The 23,207-nt window shown below is 55.3% G+C and overlaps 1 protein-coding gene across 1 annotated transcript; it reads right to left on the reverse strand.

Moving 5' to 3' along the window:
- Window positions 1-1,103: 1,103 nt before the first annotated feature.
- Window positions 1,104-17,110, reverse strand: NECTIN1 (nectin cell adhesion molecule 1; the record flags this gene model as incomplete). The annotated part of the gene is made up of 6 exons (XM_084249848.1): window positions 1,104-1,651; window positions 10,442-10,593; window positions 11,969-12,086; window positions 12,450-12,752; window positions 13,250-13,600; window positions 17,014-17,110. The coding sequence occupies 6 exons, from the start codon at window positions 17,108-17,110 to the stop codon at window positions 1,104-1,106; spliced, it is 1,569 nt and encodes a 522-aa protein (XP_084105974.1).
- Between the last annotated feature and the right edge of the window lie 6,097 nt (window positions 17,111-23,207).

Raw genomic sequence — 23,207 nt, forward strand, 5'->3', positions numbered from 1 at the left:
GAGTTGCTAACACTTGATAGATAAGGGAGAAACTTGAGACACTTCCATGCTTTAAGAAGCAGTTTAGGGTCAGCCTGAGATCCTAGGGTGGAGGCACCAGGGAGGCCTAGTCTCAGCTGTCTCTGGAAGCTTCTGAAGGCTGCCCCCATCCTCAGCTGGGAAGGGGGAAGAGGTGGAGCAGAGAGGGGCGGCCCTTGGGCAGTGACCAGCCTGAGTAAGGCATGTGACCCCAGGGGGAGCGCGGGGTAGACACGAGTAGTGTGTGCATGTGGGTGTGCATATGTATTGGTAGAGGTGTATGGCAAGTGTGGGCCAGAGTCCACCTGGAGCCCGCTAAGTGGGGAGCAGACTAGGTAAAGAGGAGGGACACACCAGAGCTGGGGTCAACTTAGCTCTCTACAGGCCAATGAGGAAAAAAAATGTAAAACCAACCTGACCAGGAAAACACACTGGCCAAGGCCCCAGGGGGTAGGCCTCAACTTGATTCACTTAACAAGCAAGACAACCCTGGGTGCTTTGGAGAAGCCACACCCCACCCTCTACCTCCCGGGGGTGCCATGGCTGTGCTGTCAAGACCAGGGTCCAAATTCCCGGCTGCATCAGCTCATGGTAGGGGGTGCTAGGTTCCCTCTCCTTGGGAAAAGAGGAGCAGCATCTGGGGGTGGGGTGGGGGCTTTTCCCCTTGGAGGCCCTTCAGCCCTCCACCCCCAAAGGAGAGAACACAAACAAATTCCAGTGTTGGGGGGAGGGCTGGCTCCCCAAACCCTGGAGGGATGCCCAGGTACACAAGACGAGAGCAGGGCTCCCCGCACAGAGGGCAGGTAGGTGGGGGTCAGGGCGGGGAAGGGGGTAGCAACACCAAAGCCACAGTTGAACACAACACCAGGGGAGAGGGTGGGGAGGGGTGGGAAATAAAAACAAAGCCAGGTCGTCTGCCCTGGGCGCCCTGGGTTCCCTGGCTCCCCGGGAGTTGGGGGCTGGCTTTGGGCAGCTGGGTGAGTCTCTGTTCAGCTCCTGGAGGAGTGGGGGTGGGGGGTGGGCAGGGGGCGTGCGGGTGGGGACTGGGGAGAAGGGGGTGCAGACAGAGGCTCTGGAGATGGGGGCTACACATACCACTCCTTCTTGGAAATGAAAGACCCGTCATTCTGAGAAACCATGTTCTCAGCCAAGTCCAGCTGCTCAGGGTCGTACTGGTAACCCAGAGTCCGGTCCCCGTAGCCATCCTGACGGGCTTCAGCCTCATCCACCGTGAAGTAAGGTCGCTTGGCGTCCTCGTCATACTTGGGGTGGGGGCCACCCACCTTGCGCTCGCCCCCTCCACCCCCCTCCTCCTCCTCTTCCTCTTCGTAGCTGCTCCCGCCCAGGGGCCCAGCCTTCTTCTCGTCATCTGAGTCATCGGGGTACTGCAGGTTCTGGGCCATGGGCGGGTGGTGCTGGGGGATGCCCGCCTTGCTGTAGCCGTTGCCATACACGTGCTTCTTGGTGCTATAGTCGCCCTTGAAAGTGTGCCGGCGCCGGCGCAGGGCGATCACAATCCCGCCGACCACGATGAGCACCAGCAGGACGCTCCCCGCCACGCCTCCAATGATGGCTGTGGGCACTGGCCCAGCGCGTTGCCCATGTTGGGGAGGAGACGGGGTGTAGGGGAATTCTGGGTGAGGAAAAGAGATGGAGGGGGACAGCGTCAGTGTTGGCTCTTGGGGAGTCAGCAGGGAGGGAGAGTGGGAGGGAGGCAGGGGAGGCAAAGGCCAGAAAGTGGGCGCAAGTTTCCAGGGCAGCTCCAGCTGCAGAGACCCTTGAGCACCCCTCTTCCAGAGCCCCACACCCGCCAGTTGGTAGTTGGAGAAGACAAAGGCAGAGACAGTCATGACACCCCCAGGAGCAGGTGTGCTCTTAGTTCCCAACACAACAGGTGCAGTAACTCGCCCAAGGTCACTGGCCAATGATGCAGCGTTGGTTCTCTTGTATGTAAGGCCCGCGCATAGGGCAAGGCTGCCCCTCTGGCCAACACCCGCTGGTCATGGTGCCTGCACCACGCCTCAGCTTCTCAGACTCAGAGCCCCAACTAGAGTGGGTGCCCCAGGCCCGATTGCCTGTTCCCAGGGGATGGATGAGCATGGTTCCCAGATGCTGGCTCACTGACGCCCCACGAGTGCCTGACAAGCGGGCTTTGGTTCTGGGCTGCGGTCCGGCCCCACGGGCAGGACCTGGGGGTGGCTCTGGGGCGCAGCCAGGTCAGGCTATGCGCATGAGTGCCCAGCGCAGCTGTGCAGTAAGGGAGGCAACAGAGCGCCCGACTACACAGCGAAGATGAAGGGCACACAAGAGACAGGACGTACACCGACACATGCCCTCGCCACCCTGAGCCCAGAGGCCGTGCCGGTGTGATGGCCGTATGTGTACAGATACATGCACAGAGGAGAAAACGGAAACAAGAAGGCAGGAACGGTGGGAAGAAGAGAAAGGAAGTGGGTGGGCGGGGGGAGAGAAGGCTGGGTGGGTGACTTTCTGTGGCCGTGGGAACTGATCAGAGCTGCGCCTACTTGGCAGCACCATCCCTTCCCTATCCTTCCAGGGCCACGCCAGAGGCCAGAGGGGTCCCAAGGCCAGGCTGAGGGAGGCGGTTCCCAACACCACCACAGGGTGGCACCGGAGACCATGGCTGGGCATGGTCAGGAGGAGTGGGTGGGATGGCCTCAGCTGCTCTCGCTCTCCCCTCCAAAGCCAAAGGTCAGGATGGGTTTGGGCACAAGTTCAGGCCTCAGGGAGTCGGTTCCTGCCAGCTTACTCCTGATTCAGCATCACTCACTCCGTGGGAATGATGCTCCTCCTGTGAGCACATCCCTCCTCCCAGAGGTGGGGCTGACCCATGTGTGCGAGCCCGTGGGTGCTGTCTGTAGCAGGAGGAGCAGGGCAGGGATTCTAGAGGAAGAGGAAAGGCCCTCTAAAAGTTCAGGCTGGCAGGGCTGTTGAAACCATGGGGCCAGTGAAGGGGAGGTGATTGGCCCACAGTCACATGGCTGAGCTGAGACCACCCAGATGCTCGGTTCCTGGCTCTCCACAGGCAGGACTGGCAGAGAAGCACAAGCACTGAAGTCTCAGCTTCCCACTTGTCACCACTCTGTCCTCAGTGCGGGTCATGCCTGCACTAAATATTTATTGCATATTTTTCTTCATTGCTTACTTCCAGAACTGTCTGCCTGGAATCTCAAGCTTCTCCTGGTTCACCAGGTCCCATCTGTTCACTGCCTTTATAAGGGCTGCACACCTGATCCCCAGGAGGTGGAAACTGCCTCCACAAGGGGTGCCTGGCAGGAACCCAGTCTCTTCTGTGCATTCAGCCTGCCTGCTCCCTCTTCAGTTCTCATCTGAATGCTCCCTCCTCTCTTCATGCAGTTTAGCCATCCATCTGTCCACCCCTTGTCCCCCCATCCATCTACCTGCCCATCTACCCTCCATCCATTGAGGTAGATGGATCTACTTCCCCTCCCCCATCCATCTACCTACCCATCCACCCAATCAGCAAACATGCATTGAGCATCTATCTCGCTAATCATGAGATACAAGAACTCACAGCCTAGCAGGGAAACCAGATGCTCTCAGAGACAAAGCAGCACGCAGACATCAAGGGCACTGGCAGGGAAGTGGCTCAGGAGTGCAGGGGAGGGAGACGCTGTGACCTGCAGTTAGAAAAGCTACTAAGCCAAGCCTTGAAGGATGGCAAAGACTTGGAGCGCCAAGAGGACAAGGCAGGCATCCAGGTGGAGGGACCTGCCTTTCCTTTCTGACACAGTTCCCTTGCCTTCCAATATCAGGGTTTTCCGCTCTGCAGCTTCCTCTCGGAGCTGTGCTGCTGGGCCCTGTCTCTTCTGGATACGCAGCTGGAGATTCCATCCTCGGACTTTCAGCCCTTATTCTCACTCCGTTAGCACAGAGGGTTAGCAAAAATCCTGGGGGCCAAACGCTTTGGGAAATGTTGGTAGACAAGGCATCCTAGTCCTTCATCTTCTCACATACTCTGTGAACCACCAGAGACAGGGCAGATGCAGTATCCCCAAGCTTACCTCCCTTGCCTCTGAGACCATTCACAGGACTAGCATTTAGGGGTGCACACTTTAAAACTCTTCTCTAGCACACCCACGTCTGGAATTCTCTCACCAGCTCAAAACCCAACGTGGTTCACCTGACCCGGTTCACCAGCTTCCCTCCAAACCCTCATCCAACCCCTTACTCCCACCGCCATTCGCCTACCCCTCCAGCTTCGAATCTCCTTTATTTTTGACTCTGCCCTTCTCTCTTGGGTCAAATCTGCCAGCAGATCTCACCGACTCTTTCTCCTTTGGTATCTTATTGCTTTATGCCAGGTTTTATTATGGTAGCTGATTCCCGAATCTCCCCTCCGAATCTATCCCTGGCCCTGGTTCCCTCCACCCAGTCGGCAGGTGAAATCTCCACCGTGCAGACGGCACGCACCCTTTCCCAAAGACTGGCAGTGACGTCCCCGCTGCCTGTTGGACCTGGCCTGTCTGCTCTTCAAAGCTTCCACTCTGCGCATCTGTCTTGGGTTTGGCCACCCTCGCCGCCATCCTTGCTGTCCAAGTGGATTCCTGACCCCAAACCTTAGCTCAAGTTCATTCTGCTGGGAACGCTGTTTCACGCCGTTCCTCACTCGCTTCTCCCTGTGTTGGTCCTTCAGTCCCTTCCTTGTGACGCCTTCCTTTCCCCAGCTCACGTGTATCTTTTCTCTTTAGAATTTTTATGTACTAATGTGCGCATGGCTCATTCTGGTGTAAACAATAGCTAATTCCATTCCGCTCATCATATCTTGACGTATAAAGCCTCTGGTCCTCCTGCCAGTTTTCAAGTGGCTGAAGCTCATGTCTGCAGGCGCAAGGAGAGGGGCTGAGGAAGTGGCAGCCTCGTAGTAATTTGGGGTTGATTCAATTCAGCGTGTTACACTTGTGTACAATACAAGTTCCACTATATTTATTTTTATGCTTTCTGCGATAGCAGAGACCCGGAGAGAAATAAAGCTCTCCTACGCTTTACCAACTAGACTGAATTTTGGGGGCCTACTGATGACAGCATGGTGGAGTTTACTCGATGACCTGTTTTCACCAGAGCGGCTGGTGTCCCAAACTAATCTGTAAATCACAATTCAAAGTAAATCTGGAACCTGACACTCCTTGCCATCTCTTTCACTACCTACCACCCCTATCCAAGCCACCATCCTCTCTCTCACCTGGATGATTGCAACAGCCGCCTACCTGGCTTCCCTGACCCCACCCACTCCCTCTCCAAACTAGTTTCAACACAGCAGCCAGAGAGATCCTGTTAGGTCTGGAGAGCTCAGAATGCTCTACGTGATGTGTCCCCACCCCCTCCTCTGACTTCATCCTCTGCTCCCCCTCGACTCCCTCCGCCCCAGGAGAATGCAGGGCCTTTGCACTGGCTGCTCTGCTTGCTTGAAGGCTCGCTCGGGTGTCCTGTGGTCCCTCTCTCACCTCCTTCATGGGTTGGCCCCAACAGCGCCTTCTTGCTGAGGCCTCCTCGACCACCCATTTTAAAATCACAGCCCACAAACCCCCACCTCCTAGGTACTTGTGACCTCCTTAACCTGTTTGGCTTCTCTCCATATCACCCTCCACACCACCACATAATTTTGAAGATGTATTTTATCTGTTGCTTGTTGTCTGTCCTGTGCTGGAATGTTAGCTCCACAGGAACAGGGGCTTTGTGGGGCTCACTGATAAATCTTTAAGCACCTAGCTTGCCTGGCACGTGGCCGAAGTTCAAAGATTTTTGTTGAATGATTTCTGTTTGAGAGCCTCTTGCTCAGATAGAGCAAGCGTTTAAGGGACACTCAAAAATACAAGCATGCATGGGGTGCACTGTGGACCTCATTTCATTTGATGAGGGTGTGCAGGAGTGGAGCCGTGGGGGCAGATGATGCTGGGTCTCCCTCTACACCCCATTGTACACATACCCCCTAAATCCTAAGGATGTTTACTCTTCCCTGGGAATGTTTTGGGATGACAGTGTATCCTGTTTTTTTTTTGGCTGCTTCAGAGGTGGATCTATCTAGAAGCGGAATGGCTAAGATGACCTTCCAGCATTAGTCGATTTCAGAGTGAAGAGGCCAAGTGAAGGTGCAGAAGGAAGGAGGAGATCCGGGGTCCTAATTCGCTTGCAAGGCGGCTGCTTGGTGTGGAATGGAGCTCACCCCTCCCCCTTCGTCCCACCAGCTGTCACATTCAGCCAGTAGCTCCTGTCCTTGTGCCAGGAGTAGAGCCTCAAGGGCCGCAGCTGGGAAGGGAGGAGAAAGCTGGGTGGTGGGGTCATTTGCACTAACTGGAGGGTGTCCAGCCGGCATCCCTCAATCTTCTCGTACATCCTTTGGCAGGGGAGCAGCTTGGACTCCATTCCTGATCCCATTCCTGAAGGCTGCCGCTTCCTCCCTAGAATTTAGGCTGGTCAGGAGTGTGGGTCAGCACCCTGGCTTCCTGTTTGAGGTGGGTTGGCTGGGGTGTTTGGATGGATCTAGGGTGGAGGCTTAAGGTTTACAGTCTGGATCTAGAGTCAGGAGGAGGTTTGGTTTGCTTCTAAAACCAATGCCTGGTGCTTCCTCAGGCTAGTAGGAAATGCTCTGGTATCAGAAGATTAGGCTGGGGAGCTGGGAGAACTACATCTCCCAGCATGCAGTGCAGCTGGCCACGGGGAGAGTGGAAGGCCTGAGGTCAGACACTGGGAAGCCCTTCTTCTCTGCAGCTGTAGCAGCTGTGTATCACGTCAGACCATCGGGCAGGGCCTCGTCAAGCTGGAGGAGAACTGAATCCTCCCAGGGGCGCGGATGCAGCTGCCTTCTCACAGAATCCTCTCACTCTGCCATTTGCCAGTCGGGAGAAAGGCACGTTTGCCCATAGCACAGCCACGGCTCCCATTTGCACACTCAGCACAGACAGTCTCTTGTGTGCTTGCCAGTGCAAGTTTACACGCTCAGAGGCACACACCCATACTCACGCCCAGGCATGCACACCCGCAGGTTCACATGCCCTCTCCCTTCCCCACGGACCTTGAAACCCTACTACTTGTTTTGAAGAACTCCTGGCCTAAAGGGCAGATCCTGTCACCTTCACTGGAAATGGGACCCGGGCAGACATCTGACCCCAGAAGCCTCCCTACCCTGCTCCTGGAAGAAACCTGGACACTCTCCTTCTAACACCCCAACCCAGGGTGGATGCAACCTCATTGGGCCTCTTCAGTCAAGGCCATACCCTGGCCTTGCCCCCAGAGGATATTGCCCCCAAGGGAGGAGAGGGAGCTGGTTTGTTTTGTGGCCAGCTCTGTGAAATAGCTCCTCAGCATGAAGATCTCTGAGATAGATTTCTCTGCGGGCCCCAGGCCCAGGCCAGGTACACACACACACACACACACACACACTCACACACGCACACACACATTCTGGTGAGTTTCTCTTCGCTGTTCTCTCATCCCCATACCATAGCATGAGCCTACTGTTTCCCACTAAAACCCTCCCTTGTGACCACCTCTACCTGGTCCCCCAAGTGTCATCTGCAAAGCCTCCCAAAGGCTCATCCCGTTTGTGTCTTGTTATCCTGGCTGCACTGCTGAGGGCCCTGCAGAGGTGCCCTTGGCCAATGAGAAATCTCAGGGCCTTCCATCCTTGCCCACTCAGTCCCAGGTATTTTCCTCCCACACACTTCCCCTGCCTGGGAACCCCACCTTCCACCCGCTCACCCTCCTCGGAACAACCCAAATGCCACCTCTTGCAGGATCTGGGACCTGCGAAGCCCGTGCCAAAGTGCATCTGTGCAGGTGGGGCCACGACACCCACACGTCTTTTGCACATGTAAGCCCTCTCCCGCCCTTGCCCCAGCTGCTCTTCATTTCCCTCTCCAGATGCGCCCAGGGCAAAGCTATTACCTGAACGGATGGCCAGAATGAAAAATTAAATTTCCACTTATCCACCTCACTCATGCATTCCCTCCAGACCACTGGGGCTTGGAGCACAGGGCAGGGTGTGCCCCTCGGCATGGGCCCCCGGAGAACATGACAGGCACTAACTGATAGGGGATGAGGCTGGTGGGGCTGGCGCTGCTCGGAAACTGCTGGTGAGCACAAGAACAACTCTGTAAAGCCCTGGTGCCTGGCAAGTCCTCCCTGGGGGCTGAGACCCTCCCTCGGGACAGCCAGGGAAACAGCTCCAGACCCATCAGTGATTCAGTGAGTGTCACACTTGCTTGGCTCCTGCCTAACTGGGCTGTCAACAAGAGTGCCCTTATGCAAGGCTCCTCTCACCACCCATGCATATGTCTTTGATTACCAACCCCATCCTACTCTGTACCTCCAGGGAACACAGTTGGGCACACGGTGTGCCCCTTCCAGCTGGGCCCTGTGCAGTTCCAGCTGACAAAGCCATCTAAGCTTGGTGATGAACCCAGGAGGGCACCACTGCAGCCTCACCCCCTAGGGCATCCTCCTCCACTGCATCTTCCTGAGTTTTGGGAGGAGGGAGGCCCTGACTTTCCTCTCCTAGCCCTGTCTCCACTGGGGACTGCTGAGCCCCAGAAGTCTAGCAAGGCCGGTGTACTCCTGCCAGGGAGCAGGATGGATGGAAGGTCACTGTTCCTGTGTTTCTAGCCCCCTCCCCTGACTATGCAATTAGCAATTTCCCTTAGGGCAAGGGTGGCAGAGAGGCAGAGGCAGGTTGGCGGTTCATGGTCAGAGGGAAGGAACCCCCTTCCAGGGAGTACTCGCCGTGTGCAGGCAGCAGAACATTGATTGGTCTGATCATTAGAGGCCGGTTATAAGATTAGCTCGGTATTACAGACTAGGAGGTGAAAGCTCAGAGAGGTGAAGGACTTGCTCAAGGCCGCACAGCCACAGGAAGAGCCAGTATGTGAATACATGTGGGCCAATTCTGTGCTGTCCCTCATAAGAGGCGCCTCCCTGTGGGCAGTCATGCTCTCTTATGAGGACCCCCCACTCTGGTCTGCCCCGGCAGCCACAGGGTCAGAGCTCAGTCATCTACAAAGCTCTCAGTGAGTTTGCTCAAACTTTCTCCAGGAGGGGGCCACAGAGTGTGACTCTTGTCTTCCCGATCTTGCCAACCTATGGGAACCCCCAAAGTCTCGGGGGGGGCTGCCTCAGCTTTTCCCAGACTCCACCCCAACACTTCTACTCCCTGAACCAGTCCAAGAGCCAAAGGCAGGGAGGTGAAGAAAACAGCAAGTGACAGACAGGCTGGAGGATAGGCAGGTATAGTTCCTGAATAGCTTCCAGCTTCTCTTTCTGCTGATGTACCTCGAATGTACCCACATATGAGGTCTCCCACTTCTGAGACATAGGCTCAGAGCTGGTGACGCCTCAGGGTCTGCCCAAACTCTGCACCTGAAGCCCAGTAGCCACTGTCTCCAACTTCCTGTATCCTTGAGCCCAGCTCAGCGTCTCATGGAAGATACATCCTGTCCATTTCAGCTGCAGTATGACATCACTTCTGTCCTAGGAGGTACTTTCTATCACTTTCTCACCTTACAACTAGTTTGGGTTCAGTGTTAAAGACACCCCCCATTCTGGTTGTGGAGTTGTGATAGCAATTTACCCCTCTATTGGCTTGTTTTGATCCTTCCATTAATAGTGGTAATGACAGAGGCCATGATAATAATCACAGAGCACGAGCCATTTATTGACAGACTGGTCGGTGCTGGGCACTTGGCCTACATCACATATGATTCTAACAACAGCCCTTCAAAGCATGTCATATTATCCACTTTTATAGATGAGGGCTTGTCCAGAGCTCTGGCTGTGTGACATAGCAGCCCTTATGAAGTTTTCCCCAGAACATCCTAGACCCTGTTCTTCCTTGACCCTAAGAGGTCAGCGGGCTGAACTTCGTCATCTGCATTGACTGAAAGATACTGGAGAAACAGCAACCCAGTTGCAGGGCACACAGACCACCCTGGCTTTGAGTGCTATCTTCACTTTCCCTCCAGATTCCTCCCCACTTGAGGACACACAACCTTGTCTTTCAGGCCACGTGGGTTTCCTGATGCAGGAGCAGACTTCCAATTGAGCCCCCAACCCCACTAAGCCAGCACCCCATGGTTCTGGTGGCAGATCCACTGATAAGCTATAAGTCCTGCCCCTGCCCTCTAAGCTATTGAAGTAAACAGCACCTACTTCCTCCCTCCTGGAGCTTCCCTCCTGTCCCCCTCTGTTTGGGCATCACCCCGACTGTCTCACACACAGCCTTAAAGAAGAATGAGAAAAGCAAAGCAAGACCAATGGCCAGTTTAAGGGAGAACCAGAGAAGCAAGAAATGGAGACACAAACTTCCTGTAATGACACAACCAAAGGTGGGGGATGTCTGCAGTGGCGGAAGTTGTGGGTGGGGAGAGGCAAGGCGGGTGTAGCTCCCTACCTGTGATGTTGACCTCCACCTGGCCTGAGCGGGTGCCGATGGGGTTGGTGGCCTCGCAGACGTAGGTCCCTGCCAGGCTATAGTTGATAGGTCCTCTGAAGAAGAGGGTTCTGTTCTGGGCCTCCACGCCCTTGGGGAGAGAGCCATTCAGTCTGTGGGATTGGGAGACATGCGGAGGGTTATGGCTCTTCAGCCCCAAGAGCTGCCTCTGTATCACCCACCTGGCTCCACCAGCAGTTTGCTGAGTTAACAGGCAGGGTTTGTCTTGAAAGGAATGAAAACAAAAGCAACAACCATAATCTCTTGCCTTTGGCGATTTTATACTATTTAGCACCAAAATGTATATGGGACAGGTAGATACTTATCCTACTTTACAGATGAAGAACTAAAGGTTCTGGGACAAGGCAACACTGCCAGGAAGCAGCGGAACTGGAGTTAGTTCTAGAGGGACCAGAACTCTATCTGCATCTTTGGCCTCTTGGCCCAGTGCTTTCTCCTGCTGATGGTTCGTCTCCTGGGTAGCTGGAGAGCAATACAGATGTCTGGGTTCTAACTCCAGATCTGAAGCTGAACCACAGGGACCACCACCTAGGAGTCTGTATTTAACAGGCTACTTAGGGAATGAGGAATTGTGTTCCATTTCTCCAGTTCATGTCATGGGCCTTTTTCATGTGGGGAGTGTCGGGAAATTTCCCAAGGACAAGGGGACTTCTTCCTTTCTTCTGATCCCCAGTGCCACAAAGCTGTCATTCTGTTGAATCTTGCAGCAAGTCGGTCCTATCATTATTGGCTGAAATTGGCAGGCAGGCCCCACCCTCTTGTACCTTCAGAAGCACTTCTGGTTCCAGGAAGTGGAGACTAGCTGGCCTGGCCAGTGTTCTCGACTTCCTGGAAGAAGAGTGTGTGCATAGATTCTGGTCGTTCACGTCGACCTTCTTGGTCTCCCCCATGTCCCCATCTTTCTGGGAAGAACTGTGGCTCAGGCTATCAGAGCTGGCTGGAGGGGAGACGGAACCCTTTGAGGGCCAGGTGAAAGATTGTGAAGCCCAGAATGGGGTGATGGGAAGAGGGGCCAGTGCTTCAGGGACACAGGCTTGCAGGGTGGGCTGGGGCCTCCTCCCTGAGCATTGGAGGGTTGGGGGGAGTTGGAGAGAAGGAATGGGAACAAAGAAAGATCTGGGATGCTCCAGAAAGCCAGCCCCCCTGGGGACACCTCGATAAAAATAAATACTGGGGGCTGGGGTGGGAGTGACTCAGACTGAATCACCAAAAGAAATTGATAAAATTCTTTATTAGGGAGAAGGGAGGCAGGTCATGAGGGAAGCCCCCTCTGGTATAACAGTTTATTGTACTGACCCTGACACTGTCAAACATAGGGGTATATGAAATTGTGGGGATCTCTTGTGGCCCCTCCCCTTCTCCCTGAGAAACCTGAGCCCAGACCTTACGTTCCTCCTTGCCAAAAGCTTCTGGAGGCAGAGCAGGTGGATTTCCCTGTGGTCAGCAAGGTGACCTGTCAGCACTTACGTGGTCCAGTGGTACTCAGTGGCTGGAGGGTTAGCATCAGCTTTGCAGGTAAGCTTCACATCCATCCGCTGCAGGTACCAATTCCCATCAAACCCCTCGATGGTCACCTCGGGCTCATCTGTGGGGCAAGGGGTGATGTTTGACAAGGGTGAGGCCAGGCAGGTAGGACTTAGGGCAAGGGAGCCTGCGACAGGGAAGGGACAGGAGGTACAGCCACGTGGGCGAGCGCGAAGAAATGGAAGAGTGAAGGGAGGGTGGAGATCACCAGACCTCAGCAGAAGCAACAGCGAAGGAGAGAAAGAATGAGCAAAAGGAGGAGATACAGCAAAGAGGAGGAGAGGACAAAGCACCCCCTTAAAAGAAAGGGAGGAAGTAGGGAGGGGAGTGACAGAGAGAAGAAGCAAAGGCAAGAAGTGGAAGGAACAGGTGTGCCCATGCCTGGAGGCCCCTCCCCCGAACCAGGCACTCTGCCCTGGCTCACACTGCACGTTGAGGGTGAGGCTTTCCCGAAAGCGGTCCATGTGGTAATTGACGATGCAGGCCAGGGACTGCTGATGGGCTTCCCGGCTGGGGACCAGGCGGTAGCGGCTGATGACCGTCACTGTGCCATTGGGGTTCCGGATCTCCTGGTACTCCGCCTCGCCCTTCAGCCGCGTTTCCCAGGATACCACGCTGGGAGGCTTCCCATTGGCTGATGTGCAGGTGGCCACCAGGACCTTGTCATCTTGCCCCTTCTTGGCTCGAAGCACCGCTTGGGTGCCCTCTATCCAGTTGCTGGGCTTGGCTGTGGGGAACCAAAGAGAGCCATGGGACTAGCTCTATTGCCTTGTCCAAGATGCGAGGGCCTAGGCTTCAGGTCACCCTGGCCATCCTGGTCTGTTGGCAGTGCTTCACCTGAGCCCCTCCCAGCACATCTTCACATCCAACCTATGTTCTACCTGCTTTGCTATTTGTATCCCCTTTGGTCTTCCTGCATCTTTGCAATTTGAGGCAAGCAGCTCACATGACAACTTTCCTTACCATGGGGTCTGATCCTTCTGCCTGCCTCCTGGCCTCCCCCCCATAGTGCGTTCCAAATAGTGAGCCTCAGCTCTGCCCACAGCTAAAGTCCCACTCCCAAGCCTTAGTGAACTGTGGGACAGCCTGGCAAGAAGGGCCTGGAAGCGCCCTGCCTGGGAGCACTGGGAGCATGACCACCCACAGAGATGTCTGGGGCCACTGAGGATGGCCAGGCCCCTGGGTCACAACCTCTGCAGCGGCAGGGAAGGGGAAGCAGCTTACCCATCACAGTGAGATTAAGCTGACTCTCGCGATTGCCCGCCGGGAAGGTGGCGAACTCGCAGATGTAGACACCCTCGTCCTCCAGCTCCAGGCGGGAGAGGCGGATGGTGCCGTCGATGAAGGAGGGCCGCAGGAACTCCACGCGCTCACGGTAGGGAGCCAGCACCGAGACGCCCATGGCTGGGTTGTAGATGGCCACGTTCTGCTTGGTGCCATTGGTGGCCTTCTGCCACGTGACCTGGGTGATCTTCACGCCGGGCAGGGGGTTGGCGAAGCTGCAGTGTAGCACCACGTCTGCGCCGATGAAACCATACATGGAGTCGTTCACCTGGACTACCTGGGCGTGGGTGCCTGGTCAGGGGAGATGACAGAGGTGGTCAGAGCCAGGCACAGCCCACCTGACTCCCTGTGTGCCCGCCTTTTCGTTCCAGCAGTCGTTATTTATTTTATTTTGATTATAAAAATAACAGTCAAAATACCCCATAAAACAGTGAAAAGTACTGGGAAGAAAATGACAACAACCCAAGATCCCACCACTCAGAAATGTCACTGATAATCTTGTAGGAAATAACTGTTTCACTTCTTTCTCTCTGTATCTACGTAACCATCGGTTTTTTTTTCTTTCTTTTAGAAATCAGAATCATACTGCACTTATTGTCCCACAAATGCCTTTCCAGCTAGTGGTATTTATCAACATGGCTCCATGTGGCAAACAGCGGCACATACCCTTATTATTATTATTTTTTAAAGATTTATTTATTCATGCATACAAGAACTGGGGTACAGGCCAGATATGTGGGAGAATGAGAGGATTCACCAGAGACAGAGTGGGGAACAGAACAGGCAGACTGACTGAAATACACTGCTGAGGGGAGCAGCGGGCGAGACAGGAGAGGTCTGTGTGCCATGTGGGTATCTCCATAGCTGGCTGGGATGGAACCTGCATTGCAGAGGCTGCAGACAGCTTCACAGCACTGCACTCAACTGCCTGCGCCACCAGGGAGGCCCACACACTCTTATTTTTGAAAAGGGCAGATGAGTGTGCTGGTTGCCCCGTAAAGCCCCAGCCTGGGGGGACACTAGCTGCTGTACTTCTAGGCCTTCGTTCCCTCATCTGATAAATGGGGCTCATCCTTCCGGTTTCCCTACTTTACAGAGTTGCCAGGAGAACCCACTGTATGATGGGTGAGAAACTGTTAGGAAGCAGGAAGCATGGTGGGGGGTGGGAGGGCAGCGCACAAGGGCCTGCCATCGTTATGGCCACTCCCGCTGTCTTCTCTCTCACGGCTAAGTCCCTTGATCTGGACTTCACTGACTGGGTGGGCCCTCTTACCCAGCCAGGCAGAGAGAGGCAGGTGTGGCACAGGGCTCCACCTCTTCGACCTTCACACTACCTTCGAAGTCAAGTCTATGTCTTACTTGGCATCCAATGTCCTTGTCACCTAGACCCTGCCTTCGTGTCTACTTCTCTCCACACACCATGCTTCCCCACCAAATCAGCCTGGGCTCCTCCTCAGAACAAACCGTGTTCCCTCCCTCCCTCCCTCTGTCTGTTCCCCCATTTATTCAATCATTTGCTAAGTCTATTATCAGCACTTGAGTCATAACCAGCAATACAGTTCCAGCCCCCGAGCACAGAGCTTATTGATGCCACACGTCTAGACTCTTGCTCATGCAGTTCCCTAGTTCTGAAAGGTCCTTTTCCCTCTTTACCTATGGAGACCCCATTCAGGCCAGCTCCCTGGGGGTGCACCCCTGCTCTGCTATTCCAGGTCTTTCCTGCCTTGGAATCTGGTTGTTGACTCTTCTGAATTTTCCACCAGACTGTGCAGCCCTCCAGGATAGGGGTCTGTGTCTTTTCCATCACTTCACCCCCAGGGCCTGCCCACCATGTGGCATACAGTAGGTGCTTACTAAATACTTGTTGCCAGACAGACTGCAATAGAAGCCGTGAGAGGAAAGACTTGTAGGGAGGGAGTGATCAGGCATCAAGTGAATGAAAAATTCCCTTGAGTCTCCCCAGCAACTGTTATATTTCATCTAGTATGTCTGAACCTAGCTCAGTCCCCTTAACTTGGGACAGCAGCTCCCCCACTGTCCAAGCTCTGTCCTTGGCCATGTGTTTGTATGCTTCATGTCCTTGCATCCTATTTCACTCACTCAATTTATTGAATGCCATCAGTCATATCAATGCCTAGCCCTGTACTGACCCTGAGACAGGGGGATGACCTATAATGGTCCCCAAGGGGTTTTCCCTGCATGGTAGAGACCCAGAAGCAGGGCATGGAGGGCTCCCAAGCCCATGGTCACCGTCATGCTGTCCCCACAGTGTCCCTCTGTGTTTGACATACTCCATAGCTTCCCTGATGCTCATGGCTTCCCTATGTTCATGTCCACACAGCCCTTCAAGGCCCAAGTGGGGTGTCCCTACCCCACCCCTTCAGCTGTTCCCCCTGTCAGTCTGCAGTGTTCTGACATCTCCCTAGCACTGAAGGCTGGTGGGAATAGGATGGGAAGCACCTGCCAGGGGTCAGCAGGACTGGGCTCCAGTCTGGCTCCATCTGGAGCTCACCTTGAGACCTTGGCTCCCCGCCACAGTCCTATCTGCCTCCTCTACAAAAGAGCAGGTTGAGCTCCCCAATTGCAGTGGTTCCTTCTAATCCGACTGTCTGGTGCCCTGACCTGCAGTCCAGCTCAGCTGTGGCCACACCCTAGTACGACCCAGCAGTGAGGTCAGTGGGCCAGACAGCCTGGAACTCCTGCTGAGTGGACAGCTGGCAAGCGGTGAGGCCCTAGGCCCTTCCCAGCAGGATAATCGGGTGCTCCCTGTCCCTCCTACCCCCTCAGCCTCCACTCACCAAGTCTGCTGGAGGCTGCCAGCAGCTGAGATAATGTGGGTATAATTGGGGAACTTTCACCACACAAAGCCAGGAACAGGAAAAGCCAGTTGGGAGGGCTTGGGCCACAGGTGGAGGGTGGGGGGTGGGGTGTGGGCACCAGGAGCCATCCTGGGAATGGTGCCTGGGCACGGTAGGACCTGCAGCAGGACATGGTCCACCGCTGGACCATGCCTGCTGTGACCCCGTCTCCTCTCCACTGCAGGTGTGGGCACAGGCAGGGCTCAGAGCCTGTCGCACAGGCTAACATTCATTCACCGCATCTTCAGCAGTGACCTCACCCTTCAGGGCTGAGCGTGCCAGGAGGGGAGGTCGCTGACAGTGCCTGGGGTAGGGTGTGGGGCGAGGGTGCTGCAAAAGTCTCAGGCACTCCAGAGACTCCTTCTCACCCATCAGTGCTTCACCAGGCAGGGTCAGCCTCCCCCCAACATCTGTTTTGGGGTTCTCCAGAAGCATCCCACAATGGTGGGTAAGTGAAGAAAGTGCCTGTGTGCCTTCTCATTGGGTACAAAGTGGGTGCCCTTGGACCTTGCCCCTTTTGCCCCAGGGCGGGAAGATGCTGAGGAGCAGTCAGACTCATTGTGACTTTGGTCCCTCTGCCCATGGCTCATTGTCAGCAGGACAGACGTGAGGGAAGGTGGTCCTGAGGGTGGGCAAAGGAGAGCTCTTGGAATATGGGGCTTGGGATCATGGGGGGTGAGCATCCCAGATTTCTGGAACTGGGAGGTGCTGGGGAGATCAGAAAGATCTGAAGACTTTCCCTTAGGGCTGGGGTGCTGCAAAAGTCTCAGGCACCCCAGAGACTTCCTCTCACCCATCAGTGTCACCATCATCACCACCACTACCATCATACCTCATCCTCATCACCTCTGTCATCGTCATCACCATCTTCAACGTCATCATCATCATCCTCATCACCATTTTCATCCTCATTCTCACCCCTACCATCACCATCATTTTTCATCTATGCAGTAGTACACCTCCTTCCCTGGAACTTCATTCAACAAATATTTATCAAGCACCTACTCAGCACTAGGCACTGCACTGGGTATTCTCAGGACACCACTTCCAGGAAGCCCTTCCTGATTCTCATCCCTCAGTTGACATCACTGTTCATACCCAAGGCACACATAACTTTAGTCTGTCCTACTTTGTTTTCAGTTTCCTGGCTTGTGTATCTAGTGTGTATTCCCCCATCCCCCATAGAGACAAGTCCTTGTGTCTTTGGCTGAGGGGTTGGGTTCATATATCTGGGGAGATCAAAAGACAGTATCTTTCTTTTCCTTACCATAGAGGCAAGGACAAGGCTTGGCTTTGGGTTGAGTTGATCCTGTCTTGGCTGATGCTGACAGGGTCCAGGGCTTAGAGGGTAGCCTACTGACACTCTCTGGACCCCCAAGAACTGAGAACTGGTCCACTGATGTCTCTAGCTCTCCTTTTCCTCATGGGAAGCAGAGGTGATTCCAGATGTGGGAACCAAGACCACTAAAATGGCAGCATACTGGAGCTTGAGCTACTGTCTTATGGAAGAGAACAGGATCTGGGGCAGTTGGGCCCTTTGCTCAGGGACACAGAACAGTAGCACCCAAGCCAGTGGTGCTCTTCCTACCCTGCCATAAAAATAGACTTGATTCTCAATCTATCTGTCCAGGGTCTCATTCTGGGTCATGTCCCCCCTGGAATGTCATCTCAGTGCCTCCATCGCTCCTTTTGAGAAGCGGTGTGAATGCCAGTCATGATACTGCCGCCACAGCACCTGCACTGGGCTAGCAGGTGGGTCTGAAATAGGGGCTTGTGAGCCCACGTAGAGCACCTGCAAGAGGTACAGAGCAGGAAGGAGCCAGAGAGGTGGGGAACCTGTGCTCTTGGCAGAGGAGTTCATGTATCTGGGGAGATCAAAGGACTGCATCTCTTTCTTTTCCTGACCTCAGCACTGCCTATATCCTCCCTGATTACCCTAGAGCTCCAGGGTCTGGGGCCCAGAGGCTTGCGACCTGTGATCAGGTGCCTCAGTTTCCCCACTAGAACTCAGGTTGGGCAGCTCAGACTGCCTTCATGGCTTCCCTGAAGTGCTGAGCCAACAAGGCAGGCGTGGGGCCGGCCCCCCCAGACGTCATGGACCTGCAAAAAAGCCCAAGCTCAGCAACAAAACACAAAGGCTCCTCAGTTGTGGCCGACAAACCTGCTCCCCAAGGCCCTGCCCGCCTGCCCTGCCCACCACGGAGCTAATCTGCAGGCTGAGGCCACCAGTTCCCACGCAGTGGGGTGTGGCCCAGAGTTGGGGGGGGCATTCTGCTCCCCATAGCCATTTCTTCCTGCTCTTTGAAACCTCAGACCCCTTTCTCCCTAGCCAAGCATGCTGAGACTGGGCGGGGAGGGGGGGTTGGGGATTCCCAGCATGGGCCACCCCTTTTGTCCCCTATTCCTTTCCTGAAACTGCCTGGGTGCCCTCAGGTGGGTGGGTAGAAATGGCAAGCTTGGCCTGGCGTAATGTGGGGGCACTGGGCTCCCCAACATGGGCCTCTCTGAAGCCAATATCCTTTGGGACCCAATGATAGGGCTTTCCAGGGATGCACACTCTCCCCTCCCGGAACTGGCAAGAAGAGGACATCCGGTGAGAAGCCAGCTAAGTGTAAGTGGGAATGACTCACCCATGGGAAAGGGGGGGTGGGGGCCTCCAGCCGAAACCCTGCTGAGTCAGCCCAGTGACCTAAAGGTGATAGGTTCCCTCCTCCCAGGGCAGCTACTTTCCAAATGTCAGCTCCCACACTGGCCAGCTCCTCCCTTTACAAAGCTAAAGTCAGTCCACCTGGGGGAGAGGCTGTTGAGAAAGAGGGTGATCGGGAAGGAATCCCCTTTCTGGGGTCCCTTCCCTGGGAAGGTTTTGCCGGCCTGTGCCACCTGGACCAGTCGTTCTGCCAGCACCAACCCACAGGAGGAGGGCTCTCCCTGAAGTCCTTTGAACTTGTCCTGTCTTGTATCTGTGCCTGGGGCACGCTTCTCCATTAGTCCAGGAGCTCCCCCAGTGTCCAGGCTGTCTCTCCAGCCAGTAGGCTCTTCTCCACACCCGGAATGGGGTTCAGGGGTGCCAGGGCAGAGGGCTTTGGAAGAAGAAATGGATAAGCAGCAGCTGACCCAGTGTCCCTCCCCTCCCCTCATGGAGTGCCCCTGCCCTGGGCCCATGCTAGCCAGTGTTAACCATCCCTGCCGCCTACAGTGTGGGGACTTCGCCTGCCAGTGGCTCCAGGTGTCCTGGGGCCTTGAGTCCCCTCCACACCCACCTTGCCAGCAGAGGTGATAACATCCCATGATTCCACAGTCAGGGTCTAATTGCTACTGTCCAGGCCCAGGCGCCTCCACCCTGCATTTGGGGTCACAGAAACTGCCGATGTTTTCCTCTTGGCTGATGCCCCCCCAGTCCCCACATGGAGCTGGTTAATGATGGGCTGTGGGGCTGGCGCCTGGCGCCTTGGGCGGGTGAGCACAGTGCGTGGGAGAGGAGGGGGCGCGGCAGCCTGGGAAAAGCCCTGAGAAGGAGCTGGAGTGGGAGCCCAGGATCTTCCAGACAGGCTGGGCCGGCCCTGCTTCCTTGCAGCGTGGAAGTCCCAGGCTGGTGGTAGCGGTGGGGGCTGCTCTGGCAATCCCTGTGACTCGCTCTGAAACCTAGCAGGACAGGTTGGGGGACAGGGATGCATTAGGGAGTGGGCTTCTGCTGTCTCCCATGGAGGTTCAAGGGGCAGGGACCCCTGGACGCCTTTCCTAAAGGCCTGTTTCCTGTGGGCTGCCCTGTGGTCCCCAAGACCCAGGGCAGGTGAAGCTGAGCAGCTTGAAGCCTTCAAGGTTCCACCTCTTGGTCCTCTCTACTGCTCATCCCTACCTGCTACATTTCTTCCCCCTGGAGGTGGGGAGGATGGTACTTACTGGACACTGGGAGGGGAAGACTCTGTTTTTTGCTACTTGGTCACTATTTTCTATATGGCCTTAGGTTGGGCGGATCCCCCTCTGGCTTATTTACTTTAAAATGAGAATGTTGGACCCTATGACCCCGGAGGGCTGTACTTTGGACATCTGCCCAGCTCTCTCTCTCTCTGCCCCTTCCCTTGCTCAATCTCTGAAACTTCTCTATCATGTGACTGCTCTACCTCTGTGTACTGCCCAGCTCCTCCAGGAAGACTTCCCAGATTAAGTGGGATGGCAGGAAAGCCCAGGACGCAGGACAGCAGGTTGTGGGGTGGGGGTGGCGCATAGGCACTTCTACAGCTGCACAGTCACCAAGCGCAGTTGACACTAGCTCCTAAATGCTTTCGAATTCATCTTTGTTGTCCCTCCCCACAGACGCCAATCCCCAGTCCTCCCAGCCCTCCCCTCCCCTCCCCTCCAGCAGGCTCACTTCCTTATTTTCTCACCACTCCTGGGCTGGGAATCTACTATAAGGAAGTAAGTCCCAGTAAGCCCTTTCTCTTGAACCTTAGTACTCACCACCTCAACCTTCCCACCTCGCCCCTCCTCCTCTACAAGCCTGGCCCTTGGGACACTCATCTCTGCCCTAGTCTATCACGGTACAGTAATGAGACCAACACCTCCCTGCCTCCAGGCTGCCCCTCTAACCAGTCCTCCACTTTCTAAAATATAGATCATTCTGGATTTAAAAATCCTTCCATGGCTCCTTGCAGCCCTCAGGATCAAGTCTGAAGTCCTCATGGGCTCTGAACATCCCTGGCCCAGCCACCTCCTTTCCCTGCTCTCTCTGGCTCCATGGAACAATGCTATCAGCACCCAGCTGTGTTACTACCACTGATCAAAATGCATGTGGTGCCACCTGCCCAAGTCCTCTTCATCCTAACTGAATGACCTCAGACCCCTCCAATGAGTAAGTGTACCTGCACCCGAGGGTCTGGTAGTACCCGAGCATACACCTGTCTTACTAGCATCTCCCCTAAGGAGCAGAGGGGCCCAGACATTAGCTGGTACCTGGCAAAACAGTTAAGCACAAAGGGGCACCCGAATGGTTAGTGCAGAAGGCTGTGAACCAGCTGGGGTCTTGGGTCAGGGTGAGCCATTTCTCAGGTCTGACTGCAGCTTCTTGGAAACTGCATCGTAGCCATGGGCAGGGGGTGGGGGTGGGGCACACAGGAGCCCACACATGGAGTCAGCAGGTAGGGCAAGAAGGTAAGACCTCACATCTGCATGGAAGGGAAGCAGGTCAGGGTCTGAATCTTTTCCTTGTTGACTGAAACCAGGAAGCTACACCCCAAAAGTGTGCTGGACTGCCTGACCTCTTGCCCCCACCTCCATTCTCCAATCCCACAGCCTCCACTTGCTTCCCCTCTTGCCCCTCCTTGACTTCTTTCCTCTCTCCTCTGCCCCAGTTTCTAGCACCCGGCCCTTCTGGCTTCCTCACTCCAGACCATAAGGTGAAAAATATTCTTTGCACCCAAGCAAGCTGCAGCCCCAAGGCCCTGCTCCAAGATCTGAGCCCTTGCAAAGCCCGCACTCTCCCAGCTCTGCGCCCCTCCCAACATGGCCTGGGTTTCTCCTGGCCTGGCCTTTCAGGGCCTGCAGCCTATGGTTCTGAGGCCAGGATTCAGACAGGTCCCGGAGTCTGCAACAGTCAGCAGCCCTCTGCACCCCAGCTGCAGCAGATACACGCAGAGCCTGGATTTCCCACAGCAAGGGTGTGTTTTGAATGGCACATTTTTGGGGTGTAGGCAGCGTCCTTTTTGGATGGCTAGTGTGGGGGAGGGAGAGGCTGGGGGCTGCTGGAGAAAGCAGAGGGAGAATTCCCCAGCGTCCCTGTGAGAGCCGCTAAAATCTCAGTATTGACATACGCATCATCTCAGCCCCGTGGGTCCCCGGCTGATGTTCACCACCTGTTTGGAAGCGGAGGTCCCTGGATCTGCCTCTTACCAGGGGCTCCTGAGCAATACGGATGCCCTGGTGGCTCCAGGCAGCTGGCTGCACCAAGGGCTGGGGGCTGGGCCTGGGCGGGAGGGGAAGGCAGCCAGGAGGTACATGGTGCCTGACAAGGCTCATGCTGAGGGAACGGTTGGGTGGGAGGCCGGCAGGGAAGGGGTTAAGAGGAACACGGTGGGTGTGCTGAGAGTAATTCATCTGGGGGTCCTGACTTTGAATTCAGACAGACCTGGACTTGTATCTGCTAATTAGCTGGGGGTCTGAGCAAGCAGCATCAACCTCTCTGTGCCTCGCTTTCTCATGCATGAAATGAGGACAATTACAATGCTACCTCCTCAGGCTGGCGTGACGCTTCAACAAGGTGGTTCCTATGCATTCTTAGCACGGGGCTTGGTACACAGTTATGCGGCCCAGGCGGTTGTGTTTTTGTTGTTATTACAGCATAAGGGAAAGAAGCCACTTCGTTTCCATCCCAGCTCTACCAGTGCACCGTGATCTTGAGCAGGTCTGGCTCTGCTGAGGCTGCTTTCCCAGAGCAGGGGTCTTGACCTCCACATGATGGACATGTGGGCCTGATCATTCTTTGCCGGAGGGATTGTCCTGTGTGTTTTAGGATATTTAGCAGTGTCCATGGCCTCTACCCACACGCTGCCAACAGCCCCTCGTGGTGACAATTGAAAATGTCTGGATGTCGCCAAGTGTTCCCAGGGGGCAAACACAACTCTGGTCAAGCCCAGTGGTCTAGAAGAAGCGGCATGAAGCTCAGACAGGGCTGCAGAGTGTGTGATGGGTGGGCAGGGCAGCTGTGGGTGGGATGGGCGTGAAGACCAGGACTGAGGGCACCCCAGATGGGAGAAGTCTTGGCACAAAGGTGGGTCAGAGTAGGGGTGCAGGGCTTTCCCTTTGAGGAGCCTGGTCTTGGCTCCATAGAAGAGAGGCACTAGGAAGTGTTTGGGGGGGGGGAGATCAAGAGGTCCCTGAGTGTTGGCATGGACAATGCAACTCCAAACTCAGAACATGGGTTATGCAGTAAGGAGCAAGTGCTCAGAGGACAGAAGGGGGCCAGGGAGAGAGACACACAGCCGGGGAGATAGGCATCAAGTACGGCTGGAAGCCTTGGACAGGGTAGGTAGGGAGGATGCAGAGAC

This window comes from Talpa europaea (genome assembly GCF_964194135.1).
Source record: "Talpa europaea genome assembly, chromosome: 12".
Lineage (NCBI taxonomy): Eukaryota > Metazoa > Chordata > Mammalia > Eulipotyphla > Talpidae > Talpa > Talpa europaea.